At 42.7% G+C, this 16,711-nt stretch overlaps 1 protein-coding gene across 2 annotated transcripts in view; it reads left to right on the top strand.

The window, feature by feature from the left end:
• Nucleotides 1-16,711, top strand: part of loxl3b (lysyl oxidase-like 3b) — an 84,384-nt gene that overhangs the window by 45,754 nt on the left and 21,919 nt on the right. For both annotated transcript variants that reach the window (XM_034160023.1, XM_034160024.1), the window contains 5 exons: nt 1,771-1,978; nt 2,133-2,313; nt 9,931-10,085; nt 10,765-10,935; nt 16,408-16,567. In XM_034160023.1, the coding sequence (XP_034015914.1) occupies nt 1,771-1,978; nt 2,133-2,313; nt 9,931-10,085; nt 10,765-10,935; nt 16,408-16,567 (875 nt within the window). The remainder of the gene's footprint in view (nt 1-1,770; nt 1,979-2,132; nt 2,314-9,930; nt 10,086-10,764; nt 10,936-16,407; nt 16,568-16,711) is intronic.

The raw sequence follows: 16,711 nt of genomic DNA, 5'->3' as shown, positions 1-16,711 counted from the left end.
AAGGGAGACAGTTACATTATGGTTATGTTTAGGAGAAGGGGTTATGGTTAGAAAGAGTAAAATGAAAAAAAAAATGTGTCACAGAAATGTCACTCATTTCATGACAGGAGCTTGAAAAAGCATGAGACTGGGCTTCCCCAACCATGCTGTTAGTCAGGATGAATGAGTCATGAGTTGAACCAGGCCACTTAGCCACGATGTTAGTTGTTAGATGCCTTTGCGCATCACATATATTTGAACATTGATGGAATGAAAATGTTTCCTATTAACAAAAACGTATTCATCATGTGGTGGCGCCTTTATAGCAATATGTCTACAGTCAATAGATCCAATTACATTTGGGAAATCGGCTCTCGCTGCAAATAGCACTTTAATGTTGGAATGTGATGTCCCTGGATGACATTCGGATGATTGCGTTCCACATATGATTGCGTTTTTCATGGCTCAGCTCAAGGTTATCTGGCACAACCCTGACCAATCTGCCAGCTCCTGCTGGAATGCCCCTGTTGCTAGGAAGACCAGCGTGGTCAGCACGTGTGGGCGCAGACAACCCCTGGCTCCTCACTGTATTGCACTCTGGGCCGGCCGCAGTTCTGCGCACAATACAGTGACACTGGTCTTAGTACTGTAATTGAAATCTGCTTATGAGTCAATTATTGTCATTTACAAGTAAATCCTCACATTCCCTCAATACATGCTCACGTTGGATTGCACCATTTTCAGAGTTCGCTAACAACTCTAACACAGCCATTGTTTGTGCCATTTTACACATCACTTTGTGTGTGCTTTTATATCCACCCATATAACTGCAAGCATGTGGGTGTGTTAATTGTTCATAATTGTGTCTCTGATGTGCACATCACTCTGATGACTTCTTGTTTTCACGCTATTAACAGTTCCCAGCATCACTTCGACGTGTCGGCAGTGGAACAATAGCTGTAGAAATGTGCGTACCCCAGCCAGGATTTTTGTGTGACTCACCACACGTTTCTATGGTCATTTCACTTTTGATACATCTTAAAGATAGCATGGAAACGGATGTACGCCACATTTTTGTGCATATGCACGCTTTGTACATGAGGCCCCTGGTGACTCTAAATTACTCATAGGTGTGTGTGTGAATGTGTTTGTCCATCTGTATGTAGCACTGCGATAGACGGGCGTCCTGTCTAGAGTGTACCCCGCCTCACACCTTATAACTGCTGGATAGGTTCCAGCAAACCCCCCCCCCATAACCCTTGATTGGACTAATGAATGGCCAGTGAGGAGCCAGCAGAATCCTGCTTTTGCTAATTAGGTGCAGGATACACTAATAGATTAGCCTGAGAGTGAGAATCTGGATGCTCCAAAATATACTGACAGCTAAGAAAAAGTTACACTTAGAAAACCATCCTGAAAACATGTCAGGGTTCAGCAACAAAATCTTTATGAATATCTAACGGCAAGTAATACATTTATTAATTCAAGTATTTCTGGTTGATTTTAAGGTAGAATTATCCTTTTAAAAAGTCTTGGTAAATAGTTGTACAATTAGATTAACTGTTAAATAATTGAAGTTATTCTTGGACTTTACTGGAGAAGCTGTCGTTCTTCTGCTTTCCTTAAACGGTGAGTGTCTGTCCAACATGTGGCACTCAGACTCCCTGGACCTCGAATTGACCTGGACTTGATGTTGGGCTCCATGTTCCTGAATGCCTGCCTTTAATTTTACTGAATATTAAAAATTCTTGCTTTTTAATTAAATGTTTTTCCCCTCTTTGCTCCCACCAGGCTGTACTTGGCACGTCAGACGAACTACTATCACATCCACTCTGTGGCGTGCACAGGAACAGAGGTCCACCTAGCAGCTTGTCCCCTGGAGTTCAGCAAGCCAAACTCCACGGCGTCCTGCGCTGGCGGCATGCCAGCTGTCATTAGCTGCACACCGGGGCCGCTGTTCACACAAAACAGCAGCTCAAAGAAAAAAAACAAAGTTTCGGTATAGTGGTTTGTAACTTCAGAGCAGCACAGTGTCAGCGAAGTCACACAACTACCAGTCCTTACATTTTGTAATATTCAGACGACCTAGCTGCCAGGCTTGTGCTGAAGCTAACATACTGGCAGTAACTTCAAATGTTGTGTTTGTTGTTCAGAGTAACGTAAGGCTGAAAGGAGGAGCCAAGATTGGTGAGGGCCGGGTGGAGGTGCTGAAAAACAACGAGTGGGGAACGGTGTGTGATGACCGCTGGGACCTGCAGTCCGCCAGCGTTGTCTGCAGGGAGCTTGGGTTCGGCAGCGCCAAGGAGGCCCTGACCGGAGCCCGTATGGGACAAGGTTAGGAACAGCCAGAGTGTGAATGATACAGTAACAATCGGGAGACAACTTACATACCTAATATTAGTTAGATAATGTTGGCTTTAGCAAGCTAACTACAGACATTTCTGCAGATGCTTAGTGGTAGCACTAAATGCTTTATGTATCTAATATAAAAAGCTCACCGTGCGTGTGTGTTCGCTATGCACACTCTGTGTTATCTCACTATGGCAGCGCACACGACTGCAGCGGCTGCTCACTCTCCAAGTGGAATTGTGTGTGTTTTGTTGTTATTACTGATCGTTCCATATCAATGCTGCATTATAGTCAGCAGGAACTGATAAACGTTGGCGTCACCCACTGCAGGGAAATAACATCGCCTTTCCAGCGGATTTGCAATATCCCTCATACCATCGCCAGAGCTCCGGGATTGCCATGGATCGTGATCTCCGAAAAGTGACGCAAACGCCGGAGAGAGAGAAAGCAGAAGCGGGGCTGCAGGTCGGGACTACGAGCTAGGCTACGGAAAGACTCACACAGATCAACAATCCCCAGGCTCTTTCTCTCAAATGACAGGTCCATTACCCATAAGACTGACGAACTGGAGCTACTCCTTGCCACTAACAACACCATACGTAACTGCAGCGCCATGATTTTCACGGAAACCTGGCTTAACTCATCCATCCCAGATACCGTGGTTGAGCTGACCAACAGGACGCTACACAGACAAGACAGATCCAGTGACATCGGTAAGACCAGAGGAGGGGGGCTGAGTGTGTACCTGAATAACAACTGGTGTTCACAAGGCCGTGTGATAGACAGCCACTGCTCACGTGACCTGGAGTCACTGTCCGTGTTGTGCAGGCCCTTTCATCTGCCAAGAGAACAACCTGCAGTCATCCTGACAGCTGTTTACATCGCTCCTGATGCTAACGTTAGCTTAGCACTGGCTTATCTTCACCAAACCATAAGCAAATAGCAGAAAAAGCACCCTGACGGTGCCCATGTGATTACAGGTGATTTCAATCAGGCATTTTTAAAGTTGGTGCTCCCCAAATTCACCCAGTATGTGAACTGTGCCACCAGGGGAAAAATATTCTTGACCATGTCTACTGTAACTTAAAGCAGGCCTACAGGACAGTGCCCCTCCCACATCTGGGACTCTCAGAAGACCTGTCTCTGTTCCTGTTTCCTGCCTACATCCCTCTTAGGAGGACAGCAAAACCCTGCATTAAAACTATCACAACATGAACATCTGGATCTTCAACAGTATACAGACACTGTTCTGTTCTATATTAATACCTGCATAGAGAACATAACTGTTAAGAAACGCATCTGGGTCTTCCCTAATCAAAAGCCATGGATGACCTCTGAGGTGCACAGGGCAGGGCCTTCAGGTCAGCGGACAGAGATCTTTTCTCCATCGCTGATCTGAGGAGAGGGATTAAGGTTGCTAAATTGGCCTATAAAGACAAAATTGAGGACGTGGTCTCTGATAATGATCCGAGACGTGTGACGGGGCTGCAGCATCTCACCAACTACAAAGGCAGCACAAAGATGGTAACTACAACAAATGGAGCCCTGCTGGCAGAGGAGCTGAAAAACTTCTTTGCCCGCTTTGAGACCAAAAGCTTCTCCAACCCTTCTGGTCACCCACAAACTGGCCCTCATGATCCAATAGCACAAGGTGAGACAGATTTTCAAAGCGGTGAATCCAAGGAAGGCTGTCAGCCCTGACGGGGTACCTGGGAAGGTACTCGGGGCATGCTGCGATGAACTCTCTCCTGTCTTCACCATCATCTTCAACTCATCCCTTGCCCAAGCCTCTGTCCCCCCTTCTCTGAAATCAGCAATAATTATCCCTGTTCTGAAGAAACCATCTTCAAGTAGTCTAGTGGACTACAGACCTGTGGCCCTCACCTCCTCATAACAAAGTGTTTTGAGAGACTGGTACTCAAACACATTCAAGCCAGCCTCCCTCCATCTTTGGACCACCACCAGTTTGCCGTCAGGCCAAACAGATCCACAGATGATGCCATATCCATCACTCTACACACAGCTTTGAATCACCTGGAACGCAGGAACAACTATGTCAAGATGCTCTTTGTGGACTGTTCCTCTGCTTTTAACACTATTACATCCTGGTAAATAAACTGCTGCTCCCCCCACCACCACCACCACCAACCTGCAGCTGGATCAAACACTTTCTGACTAGTCGTGCTCAGTCTGTCAGAGTCGGTCCTCACCTCTCCTCAACAATCACACTCAGCACTGGCTCACCACAGGGCTGTGTGCTGAGCCCCCTCCACTACTCACTGTACACCTCCGACTGTTCACCAACATTTCCTTCTAATTCTGTTATCAAGTTCACAGATGACATAACTGTGGTTGGACTGATGATGAGTCTGCTTACAGGCAGGAAGTCCAGAACCTGTCTGTGTGGTGCTCTGCCAACAACCTCATCCTCAACACTTCAAAAACAGAGGAACTCATAATAGATTTCAGGAAACATAACATAAGCCACCAGCCTCTCTTTATAAATGATAAGTGTGTGGAGAGAGTGCATTCATTCAAATTCCTTGGCGTCCACATCACAGACTGTCATGGTCATCCAACTCCTCAGCAACTGTCAAAAAGGCACAACAACACCTCCACTTCCTGAGAATTCTCAGAAAAAAAAACATGAGTCAAAGGTTGCTGGTGTCCTTTTATAAATCAACAGTTGAGGGCATCCTGGCCTATTGCATTTCTGTGTGGTTTGCTGGATGTTCTGTTGCAGACAAGAAACCTCTTCAGAAAAAAAAGACAGCAGAAAAAAAATCATCGGTTTGCCCCCCCGCAGACATTTCAAACAGCCACATCCTCTCATTAAGGACACTACACATGCCGGTCATCAACTGTTTGAACTGTTACCCTCCGGCAGGCGTCACAGGGCCATCAGATCCAGAACATCCAGGTTCACAAAGAGCTTTTTCCCGCATGTCATAACCACACTACACAATCACTGACAAAAACCCCCTTCCTTTTTATGTTTACTTGCATGTTTACCTGGTCGCACTGCACTTAATACTTGTGTATTTGAATTTATTTGAAGTGTATTTTATTATGTTACTTTTTTCATGTCTACCTACTGGAGTTGTAAACCGTAATTTCATTGTTCTGAAATCATTTCAGTGACAATAAAAGCTTTCAGTTCAGCCACGGGAATTAAGCAATCGACACCAAACTTGCTATGGTGACTGGGGGCAGCAAGAGGGAGGATACTGGGGCCCTTAGGTTGAAAGCGGGGACACACACACACACACACACACACACACACACACACACACACACACACACACACACACACACACACACACACACACACACACACACACACACACACACACACACACACACACACACACACACATTCAGCCTTATATATTAGAATCATGGCCTGCCCAATGGAACCCTATTTTCACAGTTAACATGGTACTCAGGTCAGGTAGCAAGCATCACACTTTACTTTCTACTTAGTAGCGGCTGGCTAGCGTGCACTTTAATTTGAATCTGATAGGCCAGCACATGCCGCAAGGAAGTTAAACCTTGTGTTTTTTTTTACTTAAAATTTACTTGCTGTGTACGGCATGCAGACTGGTAGACTGTAAATATGCCTCCCAAGAAGCAAGGGGCATTAGGTCATAAAACCCCAAGTGCTAAATGGATGAAATGTAATCAAGCTGGAGAAACATCTGCAGAGACACTAACAACATTATATATCCCACAGCACAGCACTGATATGACATGCTATCACTTTTTATCATCATTCACTTGAATCTCATGAATATCACAAAATGCTCTATGAAAATTAATGGCAACATACACACAATGCAATGCAACGTACTACACCTTAACTAAAGTGACATGAAATATACAATGACACAGCTAAGGGCCACTTCACACATAGTACGAATAAGTACAAATCAGGGTGAATCACACAGTCTACTGGTTGCTGTTGCACAATAACAAGTTTGAGAACCCTCATTTTTGTGAAATAGAGGATCATACATATTTCTTATCACAAGAGAAGGTGAGTGACCCATCGCCAAAAAGCAGAAACATGAAGTGCAACAAAATTATGACCGGTGATGACATAATGCATTCACCAACCTCACCCCTCGATGACACTAAATCCTACACACTGTAGCTTTAATATGTGGAAGCAAAAAGGCAATGTGTAAAACAAAACATGCAAAATTATATTATGAAGAAGCAGCCTAAGAAAACTTGAGATGCAGAAATGGCAGAAAGTAGAGCATAAGGTTAAAGATGCCTTAAAAACTGCAATCTGGTTAGTGTTTTCTCATCAAGCAGTTTATTTTGCTGACATGAAGGAGTGATAGCTAATTTGGTATGTTCCTTTTTAGCGCTTGTTGCCAGAATCATGGCGCTGAATGAAGTGTGTGTAAACTGTACAGAGATTCCATCAATGGAAGAACAAGCAGGGCATTTCTGCTCCTGTGTTTACATTATGACTCGTACCGCAGAGGAAAAAGGACGAGGAAACTCATCACAGAATCTCTTTGAGGGAGCAGCATACGTGCTCTGTGCTCAGAGGGATGATCGACCACCACCTGGATGCTGGAGTCCCAAAAATCTGTCAACATGTCACTGAAGTCAGAAACAAGCAGGAACGAAGAATTTGCTCTCACAAAAATGAAACTTACTTTCTGACGGTGCTGTGACTCGGAGTTATGGAGTGAGAGATAAAAGGGAGTCATTCATCCGCATGATCCAGATTATAAAGTTTACTAAGAGTGCACATGGAAGGAAGAGTGATGTGACAAGAGAGTTTGCTTTGGGTCATAACTGGAAACCAGTCAGATCTGCAGTCCATTTAAAAAAAAAACAAGATATGTTAGCTCAGATGCACACTTGAAGCTCCACCACGATGCTTGTAGTTGGTTTTTTGGGTCTTCCTACGTAACCGCTCAATTGACACAGAATCATTCAAAAGAGACCTCATACCAGAGACATCCTGTCATTATTTTAGGTCTGTGGTTAACAGGCAGGTCTCACAAGTATAGAGTAAGACCAAATTTTTGAGAGCACCAACTTAGGATGGCAATTAATTATGCAAAGATCACAACATCAACTCCAATGTCCAACTGATGCAACATTAATACTCAGTTAATTCAATTCAATTCAATTTTATTTATATAGCGCCAAATCTCAACAACAGTTGCCCCAAGGCGCTTTACATTGTAAGGCAAAAGCCATACAATAATTACAGAAAAACCCCAACGGTCAAAACGACCCCCTGTGAGCAAGCACTTGGAGACAGTGGGAAGGAAAAACTCCCTTTTAACAGGAAGAAACCTCCAGCAGAACCAGGCTCAGGGAGGGGCAGTCTTCTGCTGGGACTGGTTGGGGCTGAGGGAGAGAACCAGGAAAAAGACATGCTGCGGAAGAGAGCAGAGATCAATCACTAATGATTAAAAGCAGAGTGGTGCATACAGAGCAAAAAGAGAAAGAAACACTCAGTGCATCATGGGAACCCCCCAGCAGTCTAAGTCTATAGCAGCATAACTAAGGGATGGTTCAGGGTCACCTGATCCAGTCCTAACTATAAGCTTTAGCAAAAAGGAAAGTTAAGCAGAAGATCTGTAAAAACAAACTTCAGATTTCTCATTATTAAATTTTAAATTTCTTCCAATTAAAAAAATTGCAACATATTTGTGTTGTATTATATTAAAAATATAGATATAGTATTCCTTGATGTCTTTGCAACTGGGTCTCTTCAGAGGATCCTTGAGTACTGCTGGAATAACGGTCTCTCACAAGCAATTACTGATGAGGTTTATCACTTGTATCGTGAGAACACCAGCTTCAACATTTTTGCAGTGTAGTGCATTTCTTTGGCTGTGGTTCAGTGCTTCATTTTTGAGGACCCCAGCACCTGGAGAAAGTCAAGAGGACAGCCATGTTTCATTTGGCTGTGGCAAATAAAAGAGAGGTGAGCATGGACTGGATAGCTGTGTGTATTTGCCATTCAGGACCCAAGGTGCTTGCCAACAAGAACTCTACCAGGTCAGGAAAAAAATTTGTAATGACTCCACCGAAAAATTACCCCAAAGAAATGATAAAAAACAAGAGGAATTAGAGATTTCTGACATCCTCCAATCTGGATCCGGATCACTTCCAAAATCCAGTGCAGTCTTCCACGCCTTAATATCTATCTGTGGTGAAAATTTGGTGAAAATCCGTGAAGTAGTTTTGAAGTAATCCTTCAAAGCCTATATAAAGGGAAATCTTTTAAAGGGACCATCGAACAACAACTTGTCCGGAAAGCCCTCACAGTATGTGGGTACCCACGATGGTCCCTGGACAAAGTGCAAAAGTCCCAGAGAACAAAGAGACCAGATAGACAGGAGACGGAGACAAGAAGAAGAGGAGTGTCTCTCCCTTATTTAGCAGGAGTAGGGGAAAAACTACAGAGGATCTTCAGACAGCACAAAATCCCAGTTTACTTTAAACCGGTTAACACCTTGAGACAGAAATTAGTTCACCCTAAGGACAGGATCCCTAGTTACAAACAGAGCAATGTAGTGTATTCTATCAGATGTCAGGAAAACTGTAACAAACACTACATAGGTGAGACTAAGCAACCTTTACACAAAAGGCTATACCAGCACCGCAGAGAGGGCGCCAGTGGACCTCACTCTGCAGTTCATCTCCACCTTAAAGACACTAACCACATGTTTGAGGACAAGGAAGTTAAAATATTAGCCAGAGAGAAGAAACGATTTGAGAGAGGGGTCAAGGAGGCATTCTTTGTGAAATGTTTGAAACCCAGCCTTAACCAGGGAGGGGGTCTGAGACACGCTTTATCCCCTGTTTACAATGGGGTACTCAGGTCAAAGGAGTTTCAGTCTTTTGTTCATGGTAATGAGTCATTCACGTCATCAGCAGAGTCGTCAAGGGAGCCATCAGGAGAGGGACAGCTGCCCTGTCATTAGGAGGGTGCTAACTAGAGCACAATAGGTGCTAATTAGAGCTATTGTTTAGTCACCAGCCTATAGCAGTCTGCCTCTCGGTAGGAGGGGTCTGGTTAGGTTTAAAACTCCAGCTTTTGTGACTTCTTTATTATTCTTCTCTACAAGAGTCAAGACAGAAGTCAGACCACCAGAGCAAGAATTTTAGCTGAGGAAGCTTCTGCGATTTGAAGCGAAACGTCCTCGCGTCAAGCAACCCAGTCCAGTCGAAGATTCAAGCTTTTCTACTATCTGTGGTGCAAATTTGGTGAAAATCCGTGAAGTAGTTTTGAAGTAATCCTTCAAAGCATATATAAAGGGAAATCTTGATCCAGAATCTGGATCCAGATCACCTCCAAAATTTAATGGAGTCTTGAAAGGCCTAATATGTATCTGTGTTGAAAATTTCGTCAAAATATGTGCAGTAGTTGTGACGGAATCTTGCTAACAGTCAGGTGGACAAATAAATAAATACCGATGATTTTATTACGTCCTTCACGGATGTAATAATGCCAACTATCCATTAATTTGGAAGTCAGTAATAATTTTGGCACATTCGCATTCAAGTTCAGACTCCCAGAAGTCATTGATTGGAGAAATTTCCAGATGTCTGTCTTTTCAGGAATGGGCCCAATTTACATGAACCAGGTGAAGTGTCTCGGCGTTGAGAAGTCCATCTGGGATTGTCCTTTTCAAAACATCACAGCAGAAGACTGTCATCACTTGGAGGACGCAGCTGTGCGCTGCAACATCCCCTACCTGGGACTCGAGAACACGGTCAGAACTGAAACGTCTGTTTTAAACCTGTACTGCTAACCTAAGGAAACTTGTGCTAAGTAGTAAAGAAAGTACTTGGAAAAATAATGTGTTTATGGCATTACCCTGTTTGTGACCTTTTCTTTGCTGCTCTAATGGTTTTCTCTTTTCCTGCCATGATGTGAAATTTAGAACTAATGCTTGCAGGGTGGAATAACTGTCTCACATCTTCACTTTCAGCCTTTATTTCTTCATCACTGCTGTCAGAAAAAAACAGTAACTGTCTTTCTAATTTGATACTTGTCTACTGTATGTAGTACTGAGTTTTTAGGATAACACCCCAAGCCCATATATATATGTAACATCTCATTTTATTTGTATATAAACCTTTTTTAAGCATTTTTTTAACAGCAGTGATTTGTCTAACACTATGTTGTGCTGGTAGTAGAGTTACTCGTTCCCTTCCATGTCTCCTATAGATACACACAAAGAAAGAGGCCACAATATGCAGCATAAAATCTCCAGGAGGAACAACATTTTACCCCATGACTGAATTCCAAGCAAAATTACAAACTTCAGTTCATAAATATTTAAATTTTCTGCACTTTCATGATAGAGTCACAGAAGAGAAATGGAGAGTTTATTCTGCATGGTCGTTGTGTATCTATGATCTGCTTCCTATTCCCTCGGCACCACACAGATCCGAGTCACAGGAGGACGAACCCGCTACGAGGGCCGTGTGGAGGTACTGAGCTCAGACTCTAACAGGACTCAGAGCTGGGGTCTGATCTGTGGAGAGGAATGGAGCATGAAGGAGGCTACAGTGGCCTGCAGGCAACTGGGACTTGGCTACGCTAACCAGGGCCTGCAAGTAGGTGATCACCAGCAGGCCAACTTTGAGCAGCACAAGATTATATCAGCAGGGTTATCTTTTTTACTTTTTTGTTTATTTTTGCAAATGTAATGACTCTGCCTCAGCCAGTGTCTTACTTCTTCCCAGTGAATTCTGGCATCCATCAGGGATGTGATTCGGCTCCTGTTCTTTTTAATGTTTGCAGGGACTGGGTGTTGGTAGTGTGGCTTAGGTGCCTTTGGCAAGAAAAGGTTTTCCATCCTTAACTTCACAGACTTCAACACTTGTGAAACTGAGTGAGGAATCGGAGTGTCTAAGTGTCCAATTGTCTAATTGTCCTGGATTTACTTATCATGGTAGTGACATTTCAGTCTCTGGGTCTCCCACCTTTGAGATCCAGAGATGCCTGGGAAGAGCTTATGGAGTCTTGATGTTACTGGACACAGGAATTTGGTGCTGCCAGTATCTTTTCAAGCTAATGAAGACCCAAATCTTTATGGTCCTGGTGCTTCCTGTCTTACTGTATAGTTGTAAGATCTGGACACTAAGGTGATGACTGGATGTCTTTTGGTACATGGCCTCTCTGAAGGATCCTTGGGTACATTACTTACTGTTAAAGATGGTAACTTAGAAAGACTTGGATGAGGCATTCGATTTGCATTTTGTGGACATCTCACTGTGGGCATATGACATGTTTCTCAGAGCTTGATCCAGTGCAGAAGTGCCTCAGTGCGGCAGACCAAGGCAACTAGAAAAAAAAAACAAAAACAAGAGTCACCTGGCTGTGCCAGATACAGTGGGGTAAAAAGTATTTAGTCAGCCCCTGATTGTGCAAGTTCTCCTACTTAGAAAGATGAGAGAGTTCTATAATTTTCAACATAGGTACACGTCAACTGTGAGAGACAAAATGGAAAAAAAAAAATCCAGAAAATCATATTGTACGATTGTTAAAGCATTTAATTGTAAACCATGGTGGAAAATAAGTATTTGGCCACCCACAAACAAGCAAGATTTCTGGCTCTCACAGACCTGTAACTTCTTCTTTAAGAAGCTCTTCTGTTCTCTACTTGTTACCTGTATTACTGGCACCTGTTGGAACTCGTTATCTCTATAAAAGACACCTGTCCACAGCCTCAAACAGTCAGACTCCAAACTCAAACATGGCCAAGACCAAAGAGCTGTCGAAGGACACCAGGAAGAAAATTGTAGATGTGCACCAGGCTGGGAAGAGTGAATCTACAATAGTCAAGCAGGTTGGTGTGAATAAATCAACTGTGGGAGCAATTGTAAGAAAATGGAAGACATACCAGACCACTGATAATCTCCCTCGATCTGGGGCTCCACGCAAGATCTCATCCCGTGGGGTCAAAATCATCATGAGAACGGTGAACAAAAATCTCAGAACTACACGGAGGGACCTGGTGAATTACCCGCAGAGAGCTGGGACCAAAGTAACAAAGGCTACACACTATGCAGAAAGGGATTCAAATCCTGCAGTGACAGGCGTGTCCCCCTGCTTAAGCCAGTACATGTCCAGGCCCATCTGAAGTTTGCCAGAGAGCATATGGATGATCCAGAAGAGGATTGGGAGAATATCATGTGGTCAGATGAAACCAAAATAGATCATTTTGGTAAAAACTCAACTCGTGTTTGGGGGAAGAAGAATGCTGAGTTGCATCCCAAGAACAACATATCTACTGGGAAGCATGGGGGTGAAAGCATCATGCTTTGGGACTGTTTTTCTGCAAAGGGGCAGGACGACTGATCCGTGTTAAGGGAAGAATGAACATGGCCATGTATCATGAGATTTTAAGTCAAAACAGCATTGACAGCATTGAAGATGCAATGTGGCTGGGTCTTCCAGCATGACAATGATCCCAAACACACCGCTTGGGCAACAAAGGAGTGGCTCCGTAAAAAGATATTTCAAGGTCCTGGAGTGGTGAAGCCAGTCTCCAGACCTCAACCCCATAGAAAATTTGTTGAGGGAGTTGAAAGTCCATGTTGCCCAGCGACAGCCCCAAAACATCACTGCTCTAGAGGAGATCTGCATGGAGGAATGGACCAAAATACCAGCTACAGTGTGTGCAAACCTGTTGAAGACTTACAGGAAACGTTTGACCTCTGTCATTGCCAACAAAGATTATGTTACAAAGTATTGAGTTGAACTTTTGTTATTGACCAAATACTTATTTTCCACCATAATTTACAAATAAATTCTTTAAAAATCCTACAATGTGATTTCCTGGATTTTTTTTCTCTTTTTGTCTCTGTCAGTTGAAGTGTACCTATGTTGAAAATTACAGACCTCTCTCAGCTTTCTAAGTAGGAGAACTTGCACAATCATGGACCGACAAAATACTTTTTGGCCCCACTGTAGATGGATATTTTCAGGAGGTAGGGATGGATTAGTTATCTACTTGGGTAGTTGCCAATCAGGAGCCAGGGCAGTTGCCAGGGTAGTCGCTGCGAATCATTGCAAGTCACAGCTTGCAGACCTACACACTCGGCCGTACACTCAGTGGCACATTAGTAAGTAGCAATGTAACCTTGGTAATGCAAAAACAAGTCACTCTTTACCTCACAAGAACTTGATTTGGTAAAACGATGGACTCCGATGGTGTCACAAACATTCCTCGATGCTCCACTTCATTCAGCCAACGGTAATCGTCAATCCCTTCCTGCAGTTTTTCTTGCCTTGCATCTTTGGAAAGACTACACCTATTTTATTATGGGGCTATTCCACAGAGTGCTGTTCCTTCACATTTAATTCCCAACAACAAATTGGGCATGTTTTGAAGGATCATAGCAGCTTCTTGATCCATCTTTGTCATTCTTGAACAAACTTGGTGTATGTCGTAGTTACAGCCATCATCGGCACCAGATTTGAAATCGGGATACAAATTTTGAACTGTTCAAAAATTTCATCCTGATTCGTGAAATCAATGATAATACGTGGTAACCTCTGGGGGGTATTCATAGTCTTAACAGCTTCAATCATATTCAAACTTCTTTAAACAGGGTGTTCATAGTGGCTACAGCTTGAAACTTTTTTGATCGTGCTCCATCAGGGTTAAAATTTGAAACCAAAAGAGCAATTGTTGCGATTTTTGTTTGAAATCGATTACATCTGGCCGAGGGCACAGCTCCTTTCTTTCATTTTCAGTGGGTTGCCAGGTCTGCACTTTATAAGCTAGCCAGTTGACAGGTCTGCAAGCCAGCCTGTTAGGAGCCAAACTGGATTAAGCTGTTTCATCCCATTTTTTCAATTTTGGATCGTGGGTGATCGTAGTAGAATGGCACTTTGTGGAATAGCCCTGTTATCTGAACAAATTTATAAGATGTGCAAGTGATGTGACAGTCTGCTTCTGATGCAAAAGAACTTTCAGAAGAAAAAAATATAAAAAATTGGGAGAGACCAAAATTCTTTTGGGGTTCTTTGTTTCATGTCTCCACAAAGAACTTTGTCTTTCGTCTTCGACACATCTGAGAGATATTATCACCCTCAGGACTGCAGCTTAGTAAACTCCAGATGATGAAGTCAGTTAAGCTTTCCAGCTGTTTTTCAGGCACTGGATTGAGGGTCTCTGGCAGTAGTGGCAGGAATGTGTTTCTGACACCGGAACCTACGACTTGCTCCTTACGATTTGGTCGAATAGCAGCAGCTATGAATGTGTGTCTGCACTTTACTGTTGTGTGGAGGAAGGAGCTCTGTGCGCTCATAGAAAAGTGTACCCTTTAAAGTGAGGGTAGTTGAATTCCATGCATGTGTCCAGATATATTACTTATTGTTTTTTTTTAGGTAGCATTCCCAAATTATATTTAAAATGTCTATTCAGATTGGTAAAGTATTCTAATGATGCCCTAAAATGCAATTCTCATGCTATTTGGTGAATGTATTTTTAGATTTGATTGAACGTGCGTGTGCATGCGTTAATGACACACAGTGTGTTCTCATTTCCATATGGAGTAGATGTTTTCTTAAATGGAAGAACCAGAGATGGCTTTGGTCTGCTATCCATATGGACAGATGAGCCACACTCGAAGCCACTAATTGAACTCAAAGCTGCTCACCACCAGCCTAAGTGATGACCTCATCTGGAAACCATGTACTTCTCCCAGAAAAACTAACCTTAGGCTGCTTTAACAACAAGTTTTCCATTGATGGAGAACTGGCTGAAACCCTGTCTGCTTCATGCTAGACATATCAGAGACAGGACAGGAAGTGTGTCCCCTCACTGACTTCCAGCAGGGTATTTCTGCAGATTCGGATAGTGGGCGGCCGGAGCAGTTATGAGGGCCGGGTGGAGGTTCGGGTTGGGTCCAAGTGGGGCACAGTGTGCAGCACAGGCTGGACCACGAAGGAAGCCATGGTGGTTTGCAGGCAGCTAGGCCTGGGCTACTCCATGCATGCCATCAACGTAAGTAGGACTGAATACAAAAATGAAGAGCTTTGTTGCAAAATGACATATGTTTATGAAACATGTGGCTGTTGCTTTTTTTTCACACATCGGATCTGAAATGGAACAAAAGCATATTGATTTGGCACAAGATGCCCTGATACAACTCCCAGACATATATATTACTGTTGTTTTATTTATAGTACATATCTGTTGTGAAATAGGGTAAAATATGCACTATATGGATATATAAATACATAGCACATACTTTAAATTCCAGTGATAATAATATTTTTAGGCAATGTTAAGCTTTATTACAAAGTTGAAAATCTGACCTTTTTATTTTTAATGACCCACCTTCAAAGGTCACAAATTGGACAACAGAAAAATATTCCACACATCCACTTATGTTTATTTTTTTAATAATTTAAAATTCATTAAAGAAAATTACAAACCGTTAAAATTACGTTAAATTAATTAACTGAAATGTAATAAAATAAATGACACAAAATACACATTTAAACTGATTAATTAAGAACATAACCAGTGGACTTTAATGACAAAAGATAATAAAAAAAATACATGATGCCATTCATTGCTTTCATCATTAAACACTTTTATTCATCTGCAGTGGTACTGCATATGATGAGGGGTTTTTGTTTGTTTGTTTTTATTGAATTAAGCCCAAAAGAACATATGGCATTTTGGAAATGAACTCTTCATACATTTTAAATAAAACAACTATTTCAGAAGAATTTCTATAAACTTGATGGAGAAATGAAGCAGAATTTCAGAGTAACTTGATCCAAAGTATGTGAAAGTAAAAGTTTATAGTTCTCTGGCAAGCAGAGGTCTTTCAGTTAGTAATGTGGTTATTGACTCACTCAGCATTGGAAACGTGTTATTGTTCGTCAGTGATCATAAATTCAAGCATTACAAAGTGTCCTCAAAAAGCAGCCAAAAATGACTCATGTCCATCTGTTTTTCACAAGCGACATCACATCAAAGTCTTTGCAGCTGCATCTCTGAATTATTCTTCTCTGATCTGTGCACTGTGTTTGTGTTTTGTGTGCTCGCTCGTCTGCATAAGGAAACGTGGTACTGGGACAGCAGCAATGTCACGGAGATGGTGATGAGTGGCGTGAAGTGCGTGGGAACTGAGATGTCTCTGAGTCAGTGCCAGCATCACAAAACTGTCAGCTGTCAGAAAGCCGCAGCAAGGTTTTCAGCCGGGGTCATCTGCTCCGAGAGTGAGTGACAGCACCACAAACCCTCACCTGTCCAAAGAGTCTACGTAAAAAAAAAACCCAATAACCTTAGTAACATTAGTTATATTACCTTAATTTTAATGTAAATTTCTACCCAACATTAAATTGACAAAACCAAGATGGGAC

Source organism: Thalassophryne amazonica, chromosome 19 (genome assembly GCF_902500255.1).
Source record: "Thalassophryne amazonica chromosome 19, fThaAma1.1, whole genome shotgun sequence".
NCBI lineage: Eukaryota > Metazoa > Chordata > Actinopteri > Batrachoidiformes > Batrachoididae > Thalassophryne > Thalassophryne amazonica.
Note: the sequence above shows the minus strand (reverse complement) of the source record. Positions and strands in the feature narration are given on the sequence as shown.